Source organism: Accipiter gentilis, chromosome 9 (assembly GCF_929443795.1).
Source record: "Accipiter gentilis chromosome 9, bAccGen1.1, whole genome shotgun sequence".
NCBI lineage: Eukaryota > Metazoa > Chordata > Aves > Accipitriformes > Accipitridae > Astur > Astur gentilis.
The window spans coordinates 38930665-38951011 of NC_064888.1; the positions used below are offsets into that span (position 1 = coordinate 38930665).

A 20347-nucleotide genomic window follows, 5' to 3' on the forward strand; every position below is an offset into this window, starting at 1 on the left:
TGCTGTGCTGTGCTACCCTGCCTCAATTTGTGCAGTCTGTACCATTTCTGAGCTGCTCTGCTTCTGCCTTGTCCCTTGCGGCCTTATTATGCCACCAGTGGGCAGCACCCATCTGCACGTAATACCCATCTGCACGTAATGCCCATCTGGTGATGGGCAATAACCAGCAGCACTATGCTGTTGCAATTCTATCTGCAAACCGTACTGAAAGGTGCCAAAATGATCATGTGGCAATATTAGCCCCAGACGTGGCGTAATTAGTCTTGCAACCTACTTTTCATGGCCTTGCTCAACGCTCCCTGGTACTGTGGACCCCTTGTCAGAACAACCGCAGAGGGGAAAAGGGGTGGAGGCAGCCCGTGGTAGCCTGTCCTACAGTCTGCCCACCCATGGCACACAGGTGGATACCTCCTGGAGCTCATGTTGGTGCAAGATGTCAGAGAAAATGCAAGTACCAACTGCATCTCTTGCTGTGTTCCTTTACAAGTCCGCTTGTACAAGTAAGGCAGCTGATACTTGGCAGGCGTGGTCTTCATGGGAATCCGGTACTTGATGGTTTAGATGAAGCTTGGAAAGTTGAAGGGAAATTATTTGTGGATTTTAACACAAAGAAATACTATAGCTCATAAAAATAAGCTCTGTGCTTTGTGAAGGCCAGGGAGCAGAGCTCTTCCAAAAATGCCAGTATTTTAATAGCTAGTTTTGCTTTGCAGAGAGTGTTAGGAATGACATTAGTCAAAGTGTATCTCTGAAAATTGTTTCATTTTATGTGGAAAGACTTAAAGGGGGAAGCTGAAGGGCCGTAGGTGGGCAGTGGGGCCTGCGCGAAGGGTGGCGGTGAGAGGGGAACAGGTGCTACTATAACTGGGACGGTTTTATGTGTGCGTAACACAAGGTCTATAATTTTATGTGCGTTAGGTATTCTTGCTTGGCTGGGCCCTCTTGTGAATTGTTTGGGTTTTGCAATTCTTTGTTTACTCTCCAAACAGATGTTCAGCATTCACTTATTTTTAGCAGTTTACTTTTTGCTTTAAAATCTTACTTTCTGTAATCTTCGTGTGACCCTATATAGTCACATTGCCTTTGTATATGTTTGATGCTATTACTATATTAGGACAAAGACATTTTTAGCAAAGGGAAAAGTCCTTTGCATGAAAAAGGAAACATCTTGCTTTTTAATTATTATTTATTTATTTTAACTTGATGTGATTGAAAATTTAGGAAGTCTATGTCAGTGTCAGACCAGTTTGGACAAACTCGGGAAAGGGAAGGAAGGAGTGCATAAAGCAGATATAATTCCTTCTAAGAAATTAGGAGTAGCTATCCCATATGGCACAAAGTGACTTAATGGATATGAGCTAATCAAGGTAAACCACTCTCAGAAAGAGCTTCCATCATCTTGGTAGGTTAGTGGATAAACACTTTGGGAAATAACTGTTCGCATGCGTGTATGTATTGTAGCTAAAGTTAGGGATGTGATTTATGTTTGTCCTCTGTATACATGTTTCTAAAGAAAGGAACAATCTGTCCCTGAACTTTACCAACTCTTATTCAGTAACACAATTTAATCTACCGTCTACAATTACAGTATAATTACTGGGGGGGAGGGCAGAGGAAATTTGAAAAGGAATGGCTAAGATAGCTGTTTATATTTAGTTCAGGAAATCTAAAAGAAACTTCTCAGCCAAGACCTGGTTCCACCAACATTTCCTTAAATGCTTGTCTCTTGGATCCCTGGAAGCAGGAGCTGGCGTGAGGGGAGGCTGTTGTGTCTGACTGCTACCCCTGGACATCTGTGTCCCTCTGGTATGTCATAGGTGCCCTGGAGAGGACAGTGTGGTGTGACAAGATGCTTTTGAGACATGAAGTCACTGGTTATTTAGTTCCTTTCCTGTCATTAGTTTAATGAATGTGGCCAAGAGCAGGGGGAGTAGTGTGGTTACCAGTGTGCTTAAAGTGAGGGAGAACGCATGTGAGCTTCTTGTGGGGTGATCTTTTGGACACACGGGTGATTTACACTCTTAAAAATCATGAGAAGGCTCAGGAGAGAAGTGATTATTTGTGCTGCTGTTGAAAGCTTTTTTTCTAATTTGGGTTTTGCTTAAGAAAACAGAAAGTTAAGGGAGCTGTAATGGTGCGTTCTGCTCGAGTCTACCTTGAGGAGAGGGAATGGCAGGACTACCCTCCCCTGCATGCCAGGGATTTACGCAGATGGCAGTTTCCTCCTGTACTCTGGTCAGTGTCTGTGTGCAAGAACTCCTTTTCTGCAGGGACCAGGAGCAGGCATGCCTCCTCTTAGTGCCCCACAGTTCATTTCCTTGCTATGAAGAAACTCGGTCTTTCCAATCTGTATTTACGTGCTCTGGAAATCATTACATGACTGTCGTGCTTCTGAGCTTGGGTCTTGTGGGGCTTTGCTGAGCAGAGGGACTTGTAGGAATTAACAAATACAGCAGTATTACAGTCCTGTAATCTTGAACATTCATGTCATGAGTTCAGGGATTATTGTGCTTTTAGTTTTACAGCATAGGGAGAGCTTTTAAAGTAAGTGAATTTTTTGGTCCTGGATTTTAGTTTTTTCTAAAAGACAAGTCACTTAGTTGAATGTATTGTACACTGACGAGAAAGGGCTGTGTGAGAACTGCAAAGTAGTCATTAGTGATTTATTTATTTTGCTAATTTCATGTACAATTAAATTCCTCTGGCAGTTATTGTTATGGTCTATAAGACCTGTCAAAACTTTGCAGTATTACTGGTTATGTGGTCATCTGAGAAATTAAGTGAAATAGGGTTTGTAGGAAGAAGTAATTTGTGGGAGGTGGGAGGGAGGTGGAATTGGGAAGGGCAGGATGTGCTCCTTAGAGCTGCTTAGTTTAGATCCAGCCAAAGTTCATCTTTTAAGGAGACTTGACTAAAGCTTCATGGGCACTTCTGAAATTTGTCATCTTATTTTTGATAATTGTTTTGCAGCACTTCCAAGCCTGATAGCTGCAAAGAAGTTGATAACCTTGTTTCTGAGGATGTACCTTTGGCTGCGGCCCCTGGTGATGGTGTAGAACTGCCTGCTCAAGAAACTGAAGGTTTCACGAGGGAAAAAAAGAGGTATTGTGCAATGTTTTTCATACATTACAATAACTTTCCATGCCTGTACATCCTTTGCTTAAGAAAACATAACTAGTGTGGAAGAGGTTGAATAACTTTAACAGGCAGTTTGTCTAAGTTATATGAACGTTTTGTTGCTGGATTTTGAAACCAAATGGTAGACTATCAAGACCTGCTTACTCCAGAATATTTACTCCAAAAGACCAGAAGAGGGAGCTTGGACTACACTGGTTATTACTATGCTGATCTTTCCTACTATATTTAAAATAATAAATTTTTAGGTTTTTTCCAAAATATTTTCCTTTCTTGAAGTTCAAGTTTAGGTTTGTTTTGGTTTGGGTTTTTGTTTGTTTGTTTGGGGGAGGGGGCGTTGGTGAAACTGTGCAAGATGAGGTCATATTCAAGAGGACTGTTTTACTCATTCTTCTTCAGGTGCTGCCAGCATCATCCCCACCCCACCCTACTGATTTCCATTGTAGTTGTCAGTACTGAAGGAAGGAAGTTCAGCTTGGTTTTGTTCTTGCTGAAGAAATGTTGAATTATCTTGATTTCAAAGTGGTTTTCTCCTTCAGACTTGCATTGATTGGTGCCATAATGTTAGATAGATGGCCTAGGGCGTTTTTGCTTGCAAAACCCCCAAACTGAGTCCTCCCATCTCAAATATAGTCAAGATGAGGCATGTGCTTGTATATTCATGTCAGAGCTTCAGATGACGCCTGTCTTGTGGGTGATTAACCAGTATGCTGTTGTGGCTCAGCAATAAACGCATGCCCTTATTGTGACATCTATTAATGGAAAAGGTCACAGCACAGCTGAGAATATTAAATGGGCACTCCCTGGAGAATACTGTTCTCCACCCCACAAATACAGATTGGCAGCTTGTGACAAGTACGATACAAGACAGGAGACACCACAGGAAATAGAGTTATTCCATTAAAGCTCTGTTCAGAAGTGTTAAAAAGTGCTGCTGTCAGCAGGAGGATACTCTGAATCATGCATGAAAATGTAAACAATAGATATGTGCGGTGGGTTGACCCTGGCTGGATGCCTGGTGCCCACCAAAGCCGCTCTATCACTGCCCTTCTCAGCTGGACAGGGGAGAGAAAATACAATGAAAGGCTTGTGGGTCAAGATAAGGACAGGGAGAGATCACTCACCAATTACTGTCACCAGCAAAACAGACTTGACTTGGGGAAATTAGTTTAATTTATTACTAATCAAATCGGAGTAGGATAATGAGAAATAAAACCAAATCTTAAAATACCTTTCCCCCAACCCTCCCTTCTTCCCGGGTACAGCTTTACTCCTCAATTCTCTCCCTACCCCCATCAGCGGTGCAGGGGGACGGGGAATGGGGGTTGGGGTCAGTTCATCACCCGTTGTCTCTGCTGCTCCTTCCTCCTCAGGGGGAGGACTCCTCACTCTTCCCCTGCTCCACCGTGGGGTCCCTCCCACGGGAGACAGTCCTCCACCAAATTCTCCAGCATGGGTCCTTCCCATGGGCTGCAGTTCTTCATGAACTGATCCAGTGTGGGTCCCTCCCCTGGGCTGCAGTCCTTCAGGCACAGACTGCTCCAGCGTAGGTCCCCCGTGGGGTCACAAGTCCTGCCAGAAAACCTGCTCCAGTGTGGGCTCCTCTCTCCACAGATCCACAGGTCTTGCCAGGAGCCTGCTCCAGCGCAGGCTTCCCACGGGGTCACAGCCTTCTTCGGGAACCCACCTGCTCCGGCGTGGGGTCCTCCCTGGGCTGCAGGTGGAGATCTGCTCCCCCGTGGAGCTCCCTGGGCTGCAGGGGGACAGCCTGCCTCACCGTGGTCTTCATCCCCACGGGTTGCAGGGGAATCTCTGCTCCGGCGCCTGGAGCATCTCCTCCCCTCCTTCTGCACTGACCTGGGGGGCTGCAGGGCTGGGGCTCTCACATCTTCTCACTCCTCTCTCCAGCTGCCATTTCTGTGCCGCAGCAACTTTTTCTCCTTTTTAAATACGTTATCCCAGAGGGGCTACCACTATTGCTGATGCGCTCGGCCTTGGCTAGTAGTGGGTCTGTCTTGGAGCCGGCTGGCATTGGCTCTGTTGGACATAGGGGAAGCGAGTTCTGTAGCCCCCCTGCTACCATGCAAACCCAATACAATGTGTTTTGCTATTCAGAAAACCATCCACAGTATAGTATCTAGGAAACATATTGGTTGACTATTTTCTAAAGTTCTTATTATTTTGATCAGAAAATGGTGTCTTCACCTCTACTGTATGTGCTTGGTGTATCACAGGCCAACTGTTCTGTGTAATGTTCCTCCATGATACTGGACCCATGCTTTTTAACCTGTGTATAGTTGGTGCGGAACAGAAATGCTCGAAAGTCTGTTTTGCACCAGTATGCAAGTTCTGTAATCTGGAGAGAATTTTCTGAATGAAGGGTAGATACCATGGTCATTCTCTAAAAATGGAGATAAATGGTCAGGTGAGGTTGTAAGTTAGAAAGTATTCACCCCAAGATGTTGGCTCTTTCCAGAGAATCATCCAAAATTGTTTGAACTTTATGGATGCCCTGGACTGAATTTCACATTCTGTGAGTGCTTTAGTGTAGTCACAGATGACAATTGTTTACAAATCCAAATTGAAACCACCAAAACACATGGTGATTTTTTTAATTTTCACTAGAATTCAGCATCAAAGAGAGGAGAAATAATTTTAGAACTCTGCAGGCAAGCGGAACTGCTGTGCTCACGTATTTAGATTGGCTTGTGCCTCTCAAGTTTCTGTTTGGTTTTGATAATGATGTAGTGTGTTTAATAATGTAAATGTCTATGTGTGCATAATAATCTCTTGGATGGGGTAAACAATGGTGTAATTAAGTACTATTAGTAGAACTGCTTAATGCAGAATCAAAATCCAGCCTAGGATGTCAGTAACAAAATGTACACTGGCAAGCATCCTTGTTACGCCTTGAGAATAGCAGTCTTATCACCCACAGCTTTCTTTCTCTAAAGCTGAACTTGTGTGTTTGTTCTTTTTGTAACATGAACACAGACTCACAGATCTTAATGGAAATTAAGACGTATACAGAGGTGAGAATTAGAGATATCTGTGGGATGAAAGATAATTCTTGCATCCTCTTGAAAAGGAAATACATTACTGTCCAAATAGCTCTTTGCTGTTACAAGCAGCCCCTTATGTAAATACTTCTTGGACTATCTTGCATTTTTATGTGATTCATGTGTATCAAGTCAAATCAGCCATGGAAAATAATAGCATGCAAATTGGGTTATGTTTCACTTTGTCACATTTATGGCAATTGCCTGGATGGCAAGGTGCTAAACTTCTGCAAATGCTGTGCCACTGCACAATTTTCTGCAAAATGGATCCTTGAGGCATTTCGATCTCCTCTGTGATTATGATGGTCACGTTATGAACTGCATCACAGACACTTCATAATTTGGGACAAGTGCTGAAATATTGCTAGTAAGTGTAACCTGTCCTTTATGGAAGCCCTACAGATAGGAAAGGCTCTGAAGAGCTGATCCATCCCTTTGATTGTCCTATAAGGAAGAGACATGAGTATAATCCGTTCTGTAGAGCAAAAAGCAAATGCTGTCTTTGTGCATGTCCTCACCTGTAGCCTCTCTACCTGCTTTGAAAGCTATACCTGTGATGAGAAATGTGGCTAATGTGATTGGTGAGGTGAATCCTCCTTGTTGTCAGATACGGGCTCAGTTTTCTTTCAAAAACGAAACAGACTGGAGTCAGATCATTTTGAGAGACACTGCATGAATAGGGAACTTCTGCTGATCTCTGAATCTCTGAAATTAAATACACATCTCTGTGTCTTACCTAATTTTCCTGAAATGAGCCTGGAACCAATTGGAAGCACAGCAACAAATCTTCTGTCAAAAGCAAAAAGTCACAACAGTCTTTGCAGAAAGCTCCGCTTTCTGTGTTGTTGGTTTCCAAAAGGTGGTTTCATAATACTTCCCTGGGAGGAAGCAAAACTGAATGATTGGTGTCACACAGAAAAACAGGATAAGCTTTATGACTTCTAGGTTTTATTTGCTTGGTCACACGTTGAAAACAAGTTTTCTCCTTTTGCCCACCTTTGGAGAGGCTTAGTGTAAAACTAAGTAAAGAAAAATCAATGTACTGCCTTAATTTATGACCAATAGTGATAATCCTAGACTGAGTTGCTTTTAATGATGTAATCAAAATCAAGAAGGGATTAAATGGGGTTCAAAACACAAGGCTTTTTTTCTTGAGTGAATTTAACCCTTTTGACAGGGATGTGTCATTACTCTAAGTTTACAAGTGCACTGAACAAGGAAGAAATGGGAAATACAAGTGAGGGATACAAATGCAATCTGAAAGCCTTGTTGTTTCCAAAGTTAGTGGGTTTGAGGTTTGGTTTTCTGGGGGGCTGGGGGAGCTTATTTGGTGGTGGTGGGGAGTGATTTGGGGTTTTTTACATGTGTTATATGAACTGGATAGTAGTGTACTTCTAATGTGTGTCTGGATTGTCTGTTGCACAAGTGAATTGATGGGTTTTTTACAATAGCAACAGAATGAAGGCATTGGAATGAAGTTGCTTAGGTCTTGGAAACTAAAACCCAAGGATTTTCTTGAGGCTTTGTGGCTGATATCGCCAAAAGCATTCACCATCTTCTGAAGCACAACAGAAGAAATAGATACCTTCCATGTAATCAGCCAGTCTGCAGCAAATGGACAGGAATGAGCCACAGTCCTGCTCTTCATTCATTTCCTCCATTCCAGGTTTTTAAAAGAGATTGTGTCTGCTGAGTGATGCGTTCAGAACTGCTCAGCCCCAGGCAGGAGGATGCTTTGTGTTGCTCAGTGTGGATCTCTTCAGCTTATTACTGAGTAATGGCATCAAATCCTGGCATGTCTGCTATGTTTCAAGCCAAAAATGTTGCAGACTAAGTGCATTTTCTTGTAGCTGATTGTGGGACTGGTATGGTGGGGTCCCCAGACTAGGGACTGGATCCTGCAGACTTCTCGGTGAGCTCAGGATGGGGCGGGACGGGACACACGACAGTCCTGTGTGTGATGGGCAGGGTGCCTGGGGACCCCCATGTTGTGTCCTGGCAGAGGACAGCTTCTGTAAAACAGCAGCAATTCAACAAATAGCTTCCAGTAACTGCATTTTTAAAAGTCACAGCATTAATGGATGGCTGACAGAAGTGGGAAATTTCACTGGTTTTCTAACCATATCTTTGTTCAGAATTTGGACTCTAGGGTATGTTCTGCCTGCATGTTTATGCTCAAAGAGAGCAATTATTTATGTGTGTTGTAAAGCTTCATTCTGTATGTGGCAGTGGACAAAAGGGCGATGGTAGCCCTCTGTTTGCTTGTTATTACTGTGTATTTTACAGGTTCCCTCAGGCGATATATGGTAATTTCCTTGCTGCTAGGGTAGGTTCAGCAGTGTGAAAATGAATATATCATTACACTAATTAATCCATCCACAAGGAATTTCAGAATGGCATTAAACATCTTGCATCAACCCTACAAAACTGGCAGTACAGATTCAAGGCAGAGATAATACACCTGGCTTGGGTTGCAGTTCCCTGGCACTGTGGCACACACGATGACAGCTCCAAGGGCACCGGAGGAGCCTGGCACTGCCAGGAGGGTGGAGGACTTGCAGGGAATCACCTAGAGCAGGTAATGCATGGGTTAAAACTGTGGAGTCGGGTGTATTTTGTATTTCTCAATAATCAATGTTATGCTTAAATATGGCCCGCACTTTTGGGGCACTGTACCCCAAATGCTAAATCTTGTAAAAACAAAAGCAAAAAGAACCCCCTGAAAAATACCTAAAATACTACAAGCCAATTTTCTGTTAACTCTTTTGAAATCAAATTGAAGCTGTAAGCTAACTTCTTTAAGAAGTTACCCAGTCATCATTTGACCACCCATCCTTGGCAGTCGCAGCAAAGGCTTTCATCAGACGGGAATACTGTTCTTGTCTGATTTCTTCATCCTGCATTTTCATAATCTAATTCTTCACATAGGCCCTGAGGGCAAGAGACCTTTGGATTCTGCCTCTTGAAATCTCCTGCAATAAGGTGGCCCTGGACAGTGTTATTTGCACTGATCTTGTCAGCTGAGGGCAGGTGCATGAAAGCCCTTAAAAATGTCAGTCCTCTCCTGGCGTTATGCAACTCCTTTCCTAACAAGCCTGGCTCCGGTTGTCTTGGGGATCTTTACACCTCAGGATGCTTAAAGGCTTAGAAAGAAGCATGGAAGCAAGAAAAGATCCCATGGTCTATGATGGTGGTTTTGCAACTCCGGTGCATGGAAACGCTAAAAAAGCTTTGGGCATTTAGCTCATGGATGTGGTCTGCAGAGGCATATTCAGCAGTAAAACAAACTGCCTCCTTTGGTGTGGTTATGCTTGTGGTCCCACTCTGAAGGCTGGGCCAGAAATCTGGAAAACGGGTATAAAGTTTTGTTTGTGATCCAGTGAATTCAGGCCTTGTTCATACAGTAGTAGTATGATACAAATGGAATACAAAATTGAAGTGTCTGTGCCTCAGCAGGAGGGGAAAGCAAAGGAGGAAATGACAGGCCAGAGGCTGCACAAAATGATGTGGGATGTAGGGGTTTGGCTGCCCTTGAGCCTTAACGTAGGTCTGCTCTGGAGATCTGTGTTGTAGACAGACCCCCTTGTTCCTTCCGTGAAATCTCTGGCCGGCCACCACGGAGGCTTCCACGCTTGAGGGTGTGCTCAGCTCTTGGAAACCCAATCTCCCTGTTTGTGTGGCTTCTTAATTTCATAAAATGCTTTTGTACACGGAATCTTCTGGTGCGTTTAGTTCTCACGTTACTGATCGTAATTCACTGCTGACCTCTGAAAGACTGTAGCCCCCCTGGCATCCTGAATAGCACCGTGCAGAGGCCCCTTTTGTTATCTTTGCAGTGGGTTTCCCATGCGGGAAATTTCAATAACTAAGCAGGCATCTTGGTTATTCATAACTCTTAATGCCATTAATCTCACTTGCAATTTAGATTAAGTAGTGACCTTTGCAACCAAACAGTGATCAATGGGAGTGAGGGGCACAGTTATTTATTTTTATTTTTTTATTTTTATTTCTATTTTATTTTTATTTTTTTTTACAGACCCATTCTACTGTTTGCTTCCTATGTGTTGCAGTATCCATTCTGGGTGCATCATCACTGGTCACTCCATTTTTTCTTTGACTTGTCAGATGGAAATATTCTGCAAGTGTGCTCAGACTTAAAATTCTGAGACAGTGTTGTTTTTTTCCAAGAACTAACAATGTATCAATGCAAATAAAGCCCTCGCACCCTGTTAATTTAGATAAGTGGTGGAGCAGGCAATGTCTTTATCAAGGTATTTACTCTGTAGGAGTATGTTAAATCTCTGAAGCTTTACACCTAGTATCTCCTCATGTTATTTTGTGGTGTATTATTTTATATCATGGTAACATAGATAAGGCTGTGTTATGCAAGGTATTGTACAGAGGCAATTGAATGAATTCTTTTATTTTTCTTGAAGTCAATATTGAAATCCCACTAATTTAACACTCTCTAATTATTTTACTGCTCAGATTTCATTTACACTCTCTAGTCATGAATCAGTACCCCACTCTAAGCCCATTAAAAAAACAAGAAATAGCTCCAAAAAAACCAAAATCCAGCAAGATTGTGGTCTCAATCTGAACGTCTGTCATTCTTACTTTAGGGCTGAATTTCTGATTTATCTGTACTGGAGTGGCATCACATTAGGGACAACTGGATCCTTGAAGGATGGTGATGAATGTGCCTTTAAATTGCTAATTATAGACTATAATCATATCTTAATTATACTGTGGACATGAACTTCACTAACTGCCTATTTATTAGGCACCCCTAAAGCATAGGTGTTACAATTTATTTTAACACTTTACTGTTTTTTGCCAGTAAACCAAAATGGGATAAATTTGTTGCATATTTCAGGTAACTTTTCATATTTACTCTTTCATTTGTAGCACAAAGTTGCCCCATAAACCTAAGAGAGAAGAAGAAAGAAATGTATTTTTCTTCCACTGCTGTTGCTACCTGATAGCAGCAACAAGAGGTCATTCCTCTCTTTGACAATTTGCGTGGCTCTCCCAGAGGTGGCATTTGCTTAGGTTTTCTCTTTGAGATATCATCTTTCAAAATAACAAAGATTTTTAATTTTAAATGGCGGTCTATTCACATGCAATATTGTGGCTATTCCCTAAAGCAAAAAACTGCATTAGAATCCCACCTGTGGGGAGAGAGAGATTGAAGGGGTTAGGGTTGCTTGCTGTGCTTAGGTGCGACTTTCTGAAGGATTTGATGGCAGTACCAGTGCTAAGTATTGCCACTGTCCCTGTCTTGCAGGAGTGCAGGCAGTGAGCTGGATCGTGGAATGACCTGGCTGGAAAAACAAATGCAAGATGACTGTGGTCTTGCAAAGATTTCTGCTGGTACATCTCTGGGCGTAACGCAAGAGTAGAGTTAACTGGATAAAGTAAAGAACAAAGTGAAGGGTAGCAAATGCCTTGTAGCGTTCAACCGGCAGCCTTAGCAGCTCATTTCTTGAAGAGGTCTTTTAAGTGATTCTTCTCAAGGCAAGAGGAAATTATAAAACAGATCCTCTCTTGGTCACTTTAGAGAGGGAGGTAGGACTAAGGAGCAAAAATCTGTCTGCAGAAGTAAGAGAGATTTGGAGAATAAATAAATAATTAAAAAAAGAAATCCTAAATGTCCCCAGGACTGAAAAAATGAATGGCGAGTAAATTAGCACAGGAATATGAGTAACATGTCTAGAGCCATGTATTTTTGTGCAGCCTATAATAAAGAATGCTTGAATTCTTTAAAAGCCTGTAAAACTGCTTACTGTATAACGTTCAGAAAGATGAACGCCAAACGTTGAGTGCCCGCATGGTTGAAAACGGTCTGCTTGACCTTCTCTGTAACACAAGGATCAACGCTGGTCCTGGGAGACCTGTATTTCTGGGAAGGGCTTAGCAGATGGAGCCTGTGTTTAGACGGCGTATCAGCAAAGGTCAAGGAGGGCTGGTGCTCCTGGAAGGGTTTTGGAGTACAGGGGTCTTCAGCCTTGGGTGTCCTAAAAAGGCTGTCACCACTGCACTTCAAACCATGTCAATGCTTTTATGTGCTAATGTGTTCTCAAAAGTACAGCCAGCCTCCCGGAGGCACTGGTTTGCCTTGCAACTGTGTCTATACAGAACAGTGTTGGGTTTTTTTTGAGCAGTTTGGTCCTTTTAGTTCTTTAGGAAAGATGTTGCTCTTTCTTAGCAGTCTGATGTTGTGGATGCCCTAGCCATGAGCCCTTTGATACCAGGCAGCCTACAAATCAGGGAGTCATTGCAGTGAGAACTTCTGCATTCAAGTCTGTGGGATGCAAAGGCAGTATCATCTAAATTAAAAAAAAAATAATAATAATGGGGGAGGGGTATGTTTAAACAATGTCATCTCCTTTTTTAATATTTTCCCGTCTTTTTGCTTGTTTGGTTTTTGTAGACAGTACTGTTCCTCAGAGCTTTGACAGTAGCCTCCAGGATACCAGAGAAACCTTTTTTGTTATTGGGATGTTTGGGTTTGCTCTGTCTATGCAGTTTGCTTTCTATGGTGCTCATTTCTGCACAGTACCTCAGTAATACATTGCAGCTAGGAGGTATAGCTTAATATTCACCCACTCTTTCCCAAGAGGGACAGATGAATGAGGGAGGGTTTTCTTTCAGTAGGCTCTTTGATGTTTCCATGTGTGTATGTGTGGTCATGTTTATAACTGGTGTAAATGCCTAGCACGATGGACAATGAAGCCAAGAGCAAAGAAACAGAACATAAATTTCAGTATATCATAAACCTTATCACTGTCCTGTACAGCACTGTTTTGTGATGGAAGCCAAAAATTTAAAATTGGGTGCAAGTGACCCAAGTCTGAATTTATATATAAACATGAAATGTAATAAGACCAAATATTTAGGAGCCTGCACAGCGTTTTAAACAACTAACAATAGACATCAAGATACAATAAAACATTAATTTAGTGTAGGCCAAAATATGGCTCTTGCTTAAATGGATGAAACAGATGGGAAGAGAAAATGATAAATTTTGAAGGATGGTACTGAATAGTTAAATAGTCCTTTCCAGCAGTGGGATCACAATAAGTTGTTACATGGCTGTTCACCCTAGGCTGAAATGCCTAGGGCATCTTTAAGTCCTTTGAAGACACAGTGGGATTTTTTAAATGATTTTTCTCTTTTTGAGCTACGTCTGTGTGTTTTTCAGGTTCCAGAGAAGTTCCTGCAAAATGTACTTATAGTGTCAACACGGTTCTTATATTTTTAAAAGCCAGCACTAAATTTAGTACTAAATTGATGTTTCTTGGCAGGCCCAGACGATGGATTGGGGCCAGGCAGGAGAGGGAGAGTTTCCCTCTCATCCAAGGTCTTTCTTACCGTTCAGGGCAGGCTGCAGGGAAAACTTTCCAATGCTGCTGATCACACCACGTTTGTGTTCAGACTCGAGGTCTATCAGACGCTGTGCTTCTGCCCCACAGAGAAATCAAAGGCCAGAGCTAGCTTTGCAACCTTACTGCTGTACTTGCATGATGCTTAATTTCATGTCCCCTCTCTCTGAAGTGCGAGTGAAATGAGTGACATGATCCTCTGAGCATCTAGAGTAGTTTAAAGAATACGCGGGTGTAGGTGAATGTAGCAATAAGCAAAATGACAGATCTTCTCCAAACCTCAACCTAGGCTTGGTCCACAGACAGCTTTGTAGTGTAATGCATTTTATGGCCAAATCAGAAGTAAATCTACAGTCTGGCTTCTTGTGCAGTGTTGGCCAGAGACTACAGTCTATTATTTGTTATGCTTGCGTACCTTACTCAGCAAACACTTTCAAGTCCAAGGCTTAGTTGTAGCACATCTTTTCTTGAAAGATATCACAGTCTGGTGTTTTAAAATTATTAAATGTGTTCCCTCCCCATGAGGTAACTGTAGTCACTAATAGGAATTTGCACGTAAAGGTTGATTTGACTTTGTTTTCCTAATTTTAGTTTCTCTCATTGGATCTTGTTGATGTAGTACTTGGTCAGAGCTGCCACTGCTTTCAAGCACGTAACTTCTCTTTGTGCATGTGCCTTTGGGTGTAATGGACTGAGTTCCTTCATTTTTGGTCTGAAACCTTCTTCTAAGGCTCCAAGCAGCTCTCTTCTGGCCAGTCAATGAAGTATTGACACTAAACTGACAGTAGTGCATCCATCAAGGTCTCACTAGTGTTACAGCCCGTGTTCTTGTTTTACTGGTGCTCCAGTTTACACTGCTGTAATTAAGCTGCTTGGAAGGTTATTTTTTAAAGAGAAGAGTTAAATCCTGTCCCTTTTATAATCAGGGACAGCATAGAGGTAGTGAGCTGTCCTTGTGGTGAATCTCTGAGCCATGCCGTGAGCTGTGTACCTGAAAAGGAGTGAGACAGAGGGGAGAAGGGGGCAACACCTTGTCTGTGACACCCCTCATGATAGACCAGAGCACCCCGCTAACCCGGACAGTACGTGCGAAGAGACCAGGGGCGTAGTGGGGCTTGAAAGGCTGAAGTCCTTGATCCTGCAGACTGTCAGTGAACATGTTAGCCAAGACCTGCAATTTCTAGTGGAACTCAAATGTCTGTTGCATGGGAGTGGTGGGGAATGGGATAAAAACTTTCTCCACTATACAGCTCCTGAAAGGACCATGCTGCCTCAGAGTAGGATTCAGTCCAAGCCTTTTTTTATTGGGCCTTTGTTTATTTAATAGATGTACACGTGAAACTTCAGGGAGTTGACACAGGCTTTTTAACTGTATTCTTTACACTTGTTAGGAAGATGCGACAGTATTCCCGTTTTCCCTACTGGCAGGACAAACTGTGCCTGTGTTCTTCCTCTTGGCCTCCAGGTACCTGCTAGGGCTTTACTTTCTCAACATGGTGTTTGCCTTTCTAAGGTAATTTTTTTTCTCAAAGTCTTCCTTTTCTCTGTAACAAATGAAATCCAGCAGGGAGCTCTTATGATACTCAAAAGACCAGTCCTCTGTAGTTCAGTATAGATAGCACATGCAAAACTGAAGCTGAGCTGTAACCTCAACCTAATAGGGTCTCTGAATACAGCCGTGTAATTCATTTCCCATATTGGATGGAAGTACTGGAGTTATTAACAATTTCAAATCTACTGCCAGAGTGTAAATGGGACTTTTCATGCACTTTCTTCACATTTTGTCTTTTACTTACTTGGGAATGCTCCTGACAAGTGTATACCTGACATTATGTTAAAATTTTGCACGCTGAGTTGTGTTTTTATTTGGCTCTGCTGATTTGCTGTCACTAACAAAGTTGTCCAGTTCATGGCTTTTTATGCTTATACTGGTAAATGTCTGGTGAAGTAAATACTGCTGTAAAAGGGCTAAAAAGCAGCCTGTATTCTCTAGCACAGAAGAGGTGCAAACCTGTCAAGTGACAGTGTCCTGTATTTTCAACTCTTGGTCTGAGAGTTGTAGAGTTGTGACGGTGCCTGGGATGAGTTTGGTTCCTCATCTCTTGTGCAGTGACGGCTGGAAATGGCTGTTCGGGCAGGTCAGGCTGCCCAAGTAGTGAAAGCCTTCCCCTGGGAGCTGGCAAATACAGAGAAGGCATAGTGAGCTGCCACCACCTTGACAAGGGAGCATCAGAGCTGGGCTCTGCTGCAGAGCTGGGGGGTTAAGAGTGGCTCAGGCATCCAGCTGGGCACCAGAAATTCTGAAGCTTGGTCCCTGAGGGAGGCAGTGCTGCTGCTTCTCTGGGGGACTTGAGACAAGTGTTGAGCAATGAGACACTAGAAATGAGGGTTTGGCTTTCACCAGAAATGAAACAACCCCAAAATTGTAACTTGCTTGGAAGTTTGTGGCTAAACAAAGTGCTGGCTCACTAGCTTTTCCCCTTAGTTTAAAAAAATATATAGAGGAAAAAAAAGCACATTTATTTTGATGCTGTTCATAAAACAGAATTTCATTTTAGGCAGTCTCTGGAAGTGAAATGTGCTTTGTGTTCACTAAGCATCTTTGTTTCTTCTTATCCCAAGAACAATTTGTTGTGGGTGCACCCAGAAAGAGAGAACCTTGCACATGTATACAGCAGTCCTTGTTTCTGTAAAGTATGCAAACCCTACTGGATTTCCATTTTTGCAAGCAGAGAAGAAAAAAGCAGGAGCTGTTTAAGGTGTCAGCCTAGTGAGGCCTGCACTGATACATGAAAGCCATGCTGTGGTAGGTGCTTGGAAGTTAGTACGTTTTAATATTTCTGTTAAATTTATCTGATCCTTTTGACCTCTCTGCCCTGTCACGTATCCAGAATTGTTACATAGCTTCCAGCCATTTGTGTCCCTAGAGTTTCATTCCTAATATAGACAGTAGTGCAACTGATTTATTTTTTTTTTTTGCTCCTTTAGTGATGCGAAACCTAACTTGTATGTGGAGCATCTGTTATTTGGTAAAGACAGTGATGTGGAGAGTGGTGGTGCCCAGCCCTTTCAGCTTGTTGTGCACGTGAATTCCCAGTACCCTGGTACTTCTACAATGGCAAAAGGATAAGCTTATTCATAAGAATGGTTTGGAATGCTGTTTGCTTGGGCTTAAAGATCTTCACCACTAATCACATCAGTATTAGATGACGAGCATCCCCACGGCTCTCCACCTCGTCGTCCAGCAAGGGGGTCTGTGCAGACAGAAGCAAAATGGTTAAGTGCACCGATCTGTTGGATGGAGCTGCGCCGGGTAGGGTCCGATCCCACATTGGCTTGTTTACCTTGGCTGCTCATATTCTCCCTACGTTCCTCATGGAAGATTCCATTTTTTGCAAGAGGGATGAGCTCGATTGTTTAAATGGAAAAAAGCAGCCGTTCTGCTTATTAATCCTCTTTGCAATCATCCCGATATGCACAACTTGCCTGTTATTAGAGGGAAATGTATGCATGGCATCCAGTGCACACATGCATTTGCATTTCAAATCAGCTGAGTCAACACAATATAATGGTCCTGCCTGTAGGTCCTTAGGGAGCCACAGTAGCTGACAATGTGTGCTTAAAGGGAGGGTCTGCTTTTCTTCTTCTTCTTTTTTTTTTTTTTTTTTTTTTTTTTTTAAAGCCAGTTTCAATAGCCAATAGTCCTCTGTTAGAGGCGCTTGCACCATAGCTGCTTGGACCACTGATGTTTAGCAGATGATTAGCCTGTCACAGTGGCTGGGATTTTATTTTATTTTATAAATAGTGTTCATCTGGACAAAAAAAAAATAACTGGCAACAGTTCAGAGAAGAGAAGCTGCTGCTGAAGTGTTTCTGCTTGTGCTGCCACTGATGCAAGCAGCTGTTTCCATCTGCACTGCAGTATTGCAGCCTCTACACAGTCAGAGCTCTCGGGGCTCCTTGCTGGTGGAATTACGGAGGAAGCTGGCCTTGCTCTCGTCTAGCTTCAACCCAAGGGCACGCTGAGGATGGGAGGGTCGCAGTCTCTGCAGCAGGCACAGACAGGTAGCCTGAACCGGGAACCGTCAGAGGCCATGTAAGTGTGGATTCCCTTTGCTCTCCTTTTTTTTCCTCTGTACTGCTGGGCCTGCAGCCTTTCTGCGCTTAACCTGAGTGGTGTGTTAAGGGGCTGACTTTTGTGTCTGAGGCCTTTGTTTAATGCTAATTGCATTCAGCTGGAGACATAGTTAAGGTTTTGCTGAATATTGTGAGTTATATTTTATAATGCTGTCCTAGTATGAAGGCATCTCGCTTGGACTGACCACCTCGATTCACTTGTGTTGATCAATAGCAGTGTACCATATGTTTTGTCTTTTTATGTTTTGGATGCATAATCAATCAAACACAATGACCATTTCCAGCGAACAAAAAACCAACCCCTTCCCCCTCCCAAACCTACCACCTCTGTGTTTTCTGTTTAAAATGCACAGCATGGAGCTGCATTTCACTGTTTTTTCAGAGCTTCTTTTTGCTTTTCTCCATACAGATACTGTTTTTCAGGTCACATCACCCTTGTCAGCATCCGTCCCTGTCATGGTATTATATCCTCTGATGAATCATAAGCAAGGTGTCCTTAGATCTCTTCTCACTGAAGGCCAACTCTGAAAGATTCATTGGGGGGAGGGAGGAAAAAGCAAACAATTAGTGCTAGCTCAGAACAAGTTATCACTTTTTCAGATGGCTAAATCATATATGAAAGTGCACAAATAGGTACGTGCATGCAGAAATAGCAGAGTCATTTCCCATTTGTGAATAGGATTTTGTCATTTATTGGTTGAAGATTTATCAGTTTACTTAGCCAACAGTCTTTTCCCCCTACCCTCCACCCCACACTACTCAGCTTGCATGGTAGAACGTGGACCTTACCTCTGAATGGATTTTGGAAGAATTGCCTAGTCTCCTATTGTCACTTCACTTACATAAATCACATTTATCCAACATGTCTGAACACCGAGTTCATTTCTGATCATGTATTTTGGTAAGTTTTAGGTATTTATTCACTAGGGCTAGTCTATAAACGAGCTTTATAGAGGTCTTTTCAAAATTTTTTCAATGTAACATCTGCTTATTAAGGCAGATCCGATTATAGTTGAGACATCATTTGTATGTTTGAGATAAGTGCTTCAGAGTCATTGGGGAATGATAGAGCAGTAACTGATAGTTTTGCCTCTATAATAGGCCTTACAAGTAGGTGTATGCTCCCTATTGTCATATTCCAGTATATCAGCAGATAGCTTTGCTTGATACTGTCTTGTTACATTTGTAAGATACAGGCCTAACAGCATTTCTGCATCCTTTGTTCCTTTGATGTATAGCTTCACCAATTAAGATTTTTTTCTATATAGTTCCATCCTATATAGTACTGATATTCCTATATACAGCATCTATTTTAATGATATGGTGGAATAAGCTGATGCCTCATTATCTTTAAAGTGCTATAAATTGCATGTTAACCTGTACAAACTGGTGTTGATTTTTAACAGTGATCCTGGACTGGGCAATAAAACAGATGTAGCTAAAGCAGGGTTCAGTGGTTTTTTTATCTACAAACTTCCCAGCCTTTTAAGAATGCATTCTGTTGAAGAACATACTGATCAAGATGTGTGTATATATATATATGCGTATATATTTTGGGGGCACGTGAGTAAATTATATTGTGATCTCTTTTGATGACTCCTTTTATATATAAATACACTCATCTTTTGCAGTTAGTCATTCCTGTGGGGTTTCAATATGATCTTTTGAGGCCCAACATAATCAACAGGTATACTTTTAGCACAGGCATCATTCAGTAACTGTTGATGTCCTTGGAAAGAGTTTGTGAAAGAGACTACTAATCTTGTACTAAATAAATCACTAAAAGTGTGGCATTTTCTTCACTCCAACTAAATACTTAAGATAAGAATGGAACTGTTTCTTTATCCTTGAGAAAGTACAGGCCTGTTTTCCGAAAACAAGAATGTCCTCACAGGATATCATGGTAATCAGTTCTGGTCTGAGGTTTTGACTTTATACCCTTATCGCTATAACTTTTACCAACACTTTTTAAATGAGGTTACATTTAACTTACTTTGCACACAGAAGCAAATTCCTTAATGGCAGTGATAGTTCAGAGGCAAAAACATCTGGCAGTGACCCAGGCAAGTTGGGTAACTGCCCATGCAGTTATAGCATCCCTGAAGTCATCGTTTTAGCCATCACCAGAGGCTGACTGCTTAATGGAGACAGCTTCTTAACAAAGGGAAAGCAGGGTTGGATCTGGCTGCCCTGAGTTCATTAGATTAGAGGGGTGTAAATCAGAAATCATTACTGGAATAGATTTATGTTAGCATCAAAAAAGTAGAGACAAATTCCTTAAATAGCTGCTGTTTTAGGAGTTCCTCCAAAGTGTCCCATGGTGGACTTTTTTGCTAAACACTAGGGAAAGTCGTAGAAAGAAATTGATAGTAGAACTGATGCTGAAAAGGGGTCTAGGTTAAGGTTTTAGAGTGTATCCATGATTAAATACACTCTTTTTGCATGTGTATGCCAAATTCCCAATTTTAATGTAAATTTGTTTCAGCCAGGATAAAAGTATTTGTAATAAAGCCATTATTGATACCGACAGCCTGGGGTATTCTGTTGTTCATTGTGGCTTGTTAGCGACTCAGTCACTGGCAGTAGACATTTGTCCTTTTATTTAAAGAAAAAAAAAAAGTCAATTTTGAA

The 20347-nt window shown here is 42.1% G+C and overlaps 1 protein-coding gene across 11 annotated transcripts in view; it reads left to right on the forward strand.

The window, feature by feature from the left end:
• Window positions 1-20347, forward strand: part of TACC2 (transforming acidic coiled-coil containing protein 2) — a 104414-nt gene that overhangs the window by 22991 nt on the left and 61076 nt on the right. For 10 of the 11 annotated variants that reach the window (XR_007507299.1, XM_049810557.1, XM_049810561.1 and 7 more), the window contains exon 3: window positions 2971-3102. Coding sequence is in view for 10 of the 11 variants with exons in the window: in XM_049810557.1 (XP_049666514.1) it covers window positions 2971-3102 (132 nt within the window). In the remaining variant the exon portion in view is untranslated. Of the gene's footprint in view, window positions 1-2970; window positions 3103-17324; window positions 17676-20347 lie in introns of those variants that run through there. The other variant, XM_049810567.1, reaches the window with a different exon arrangement.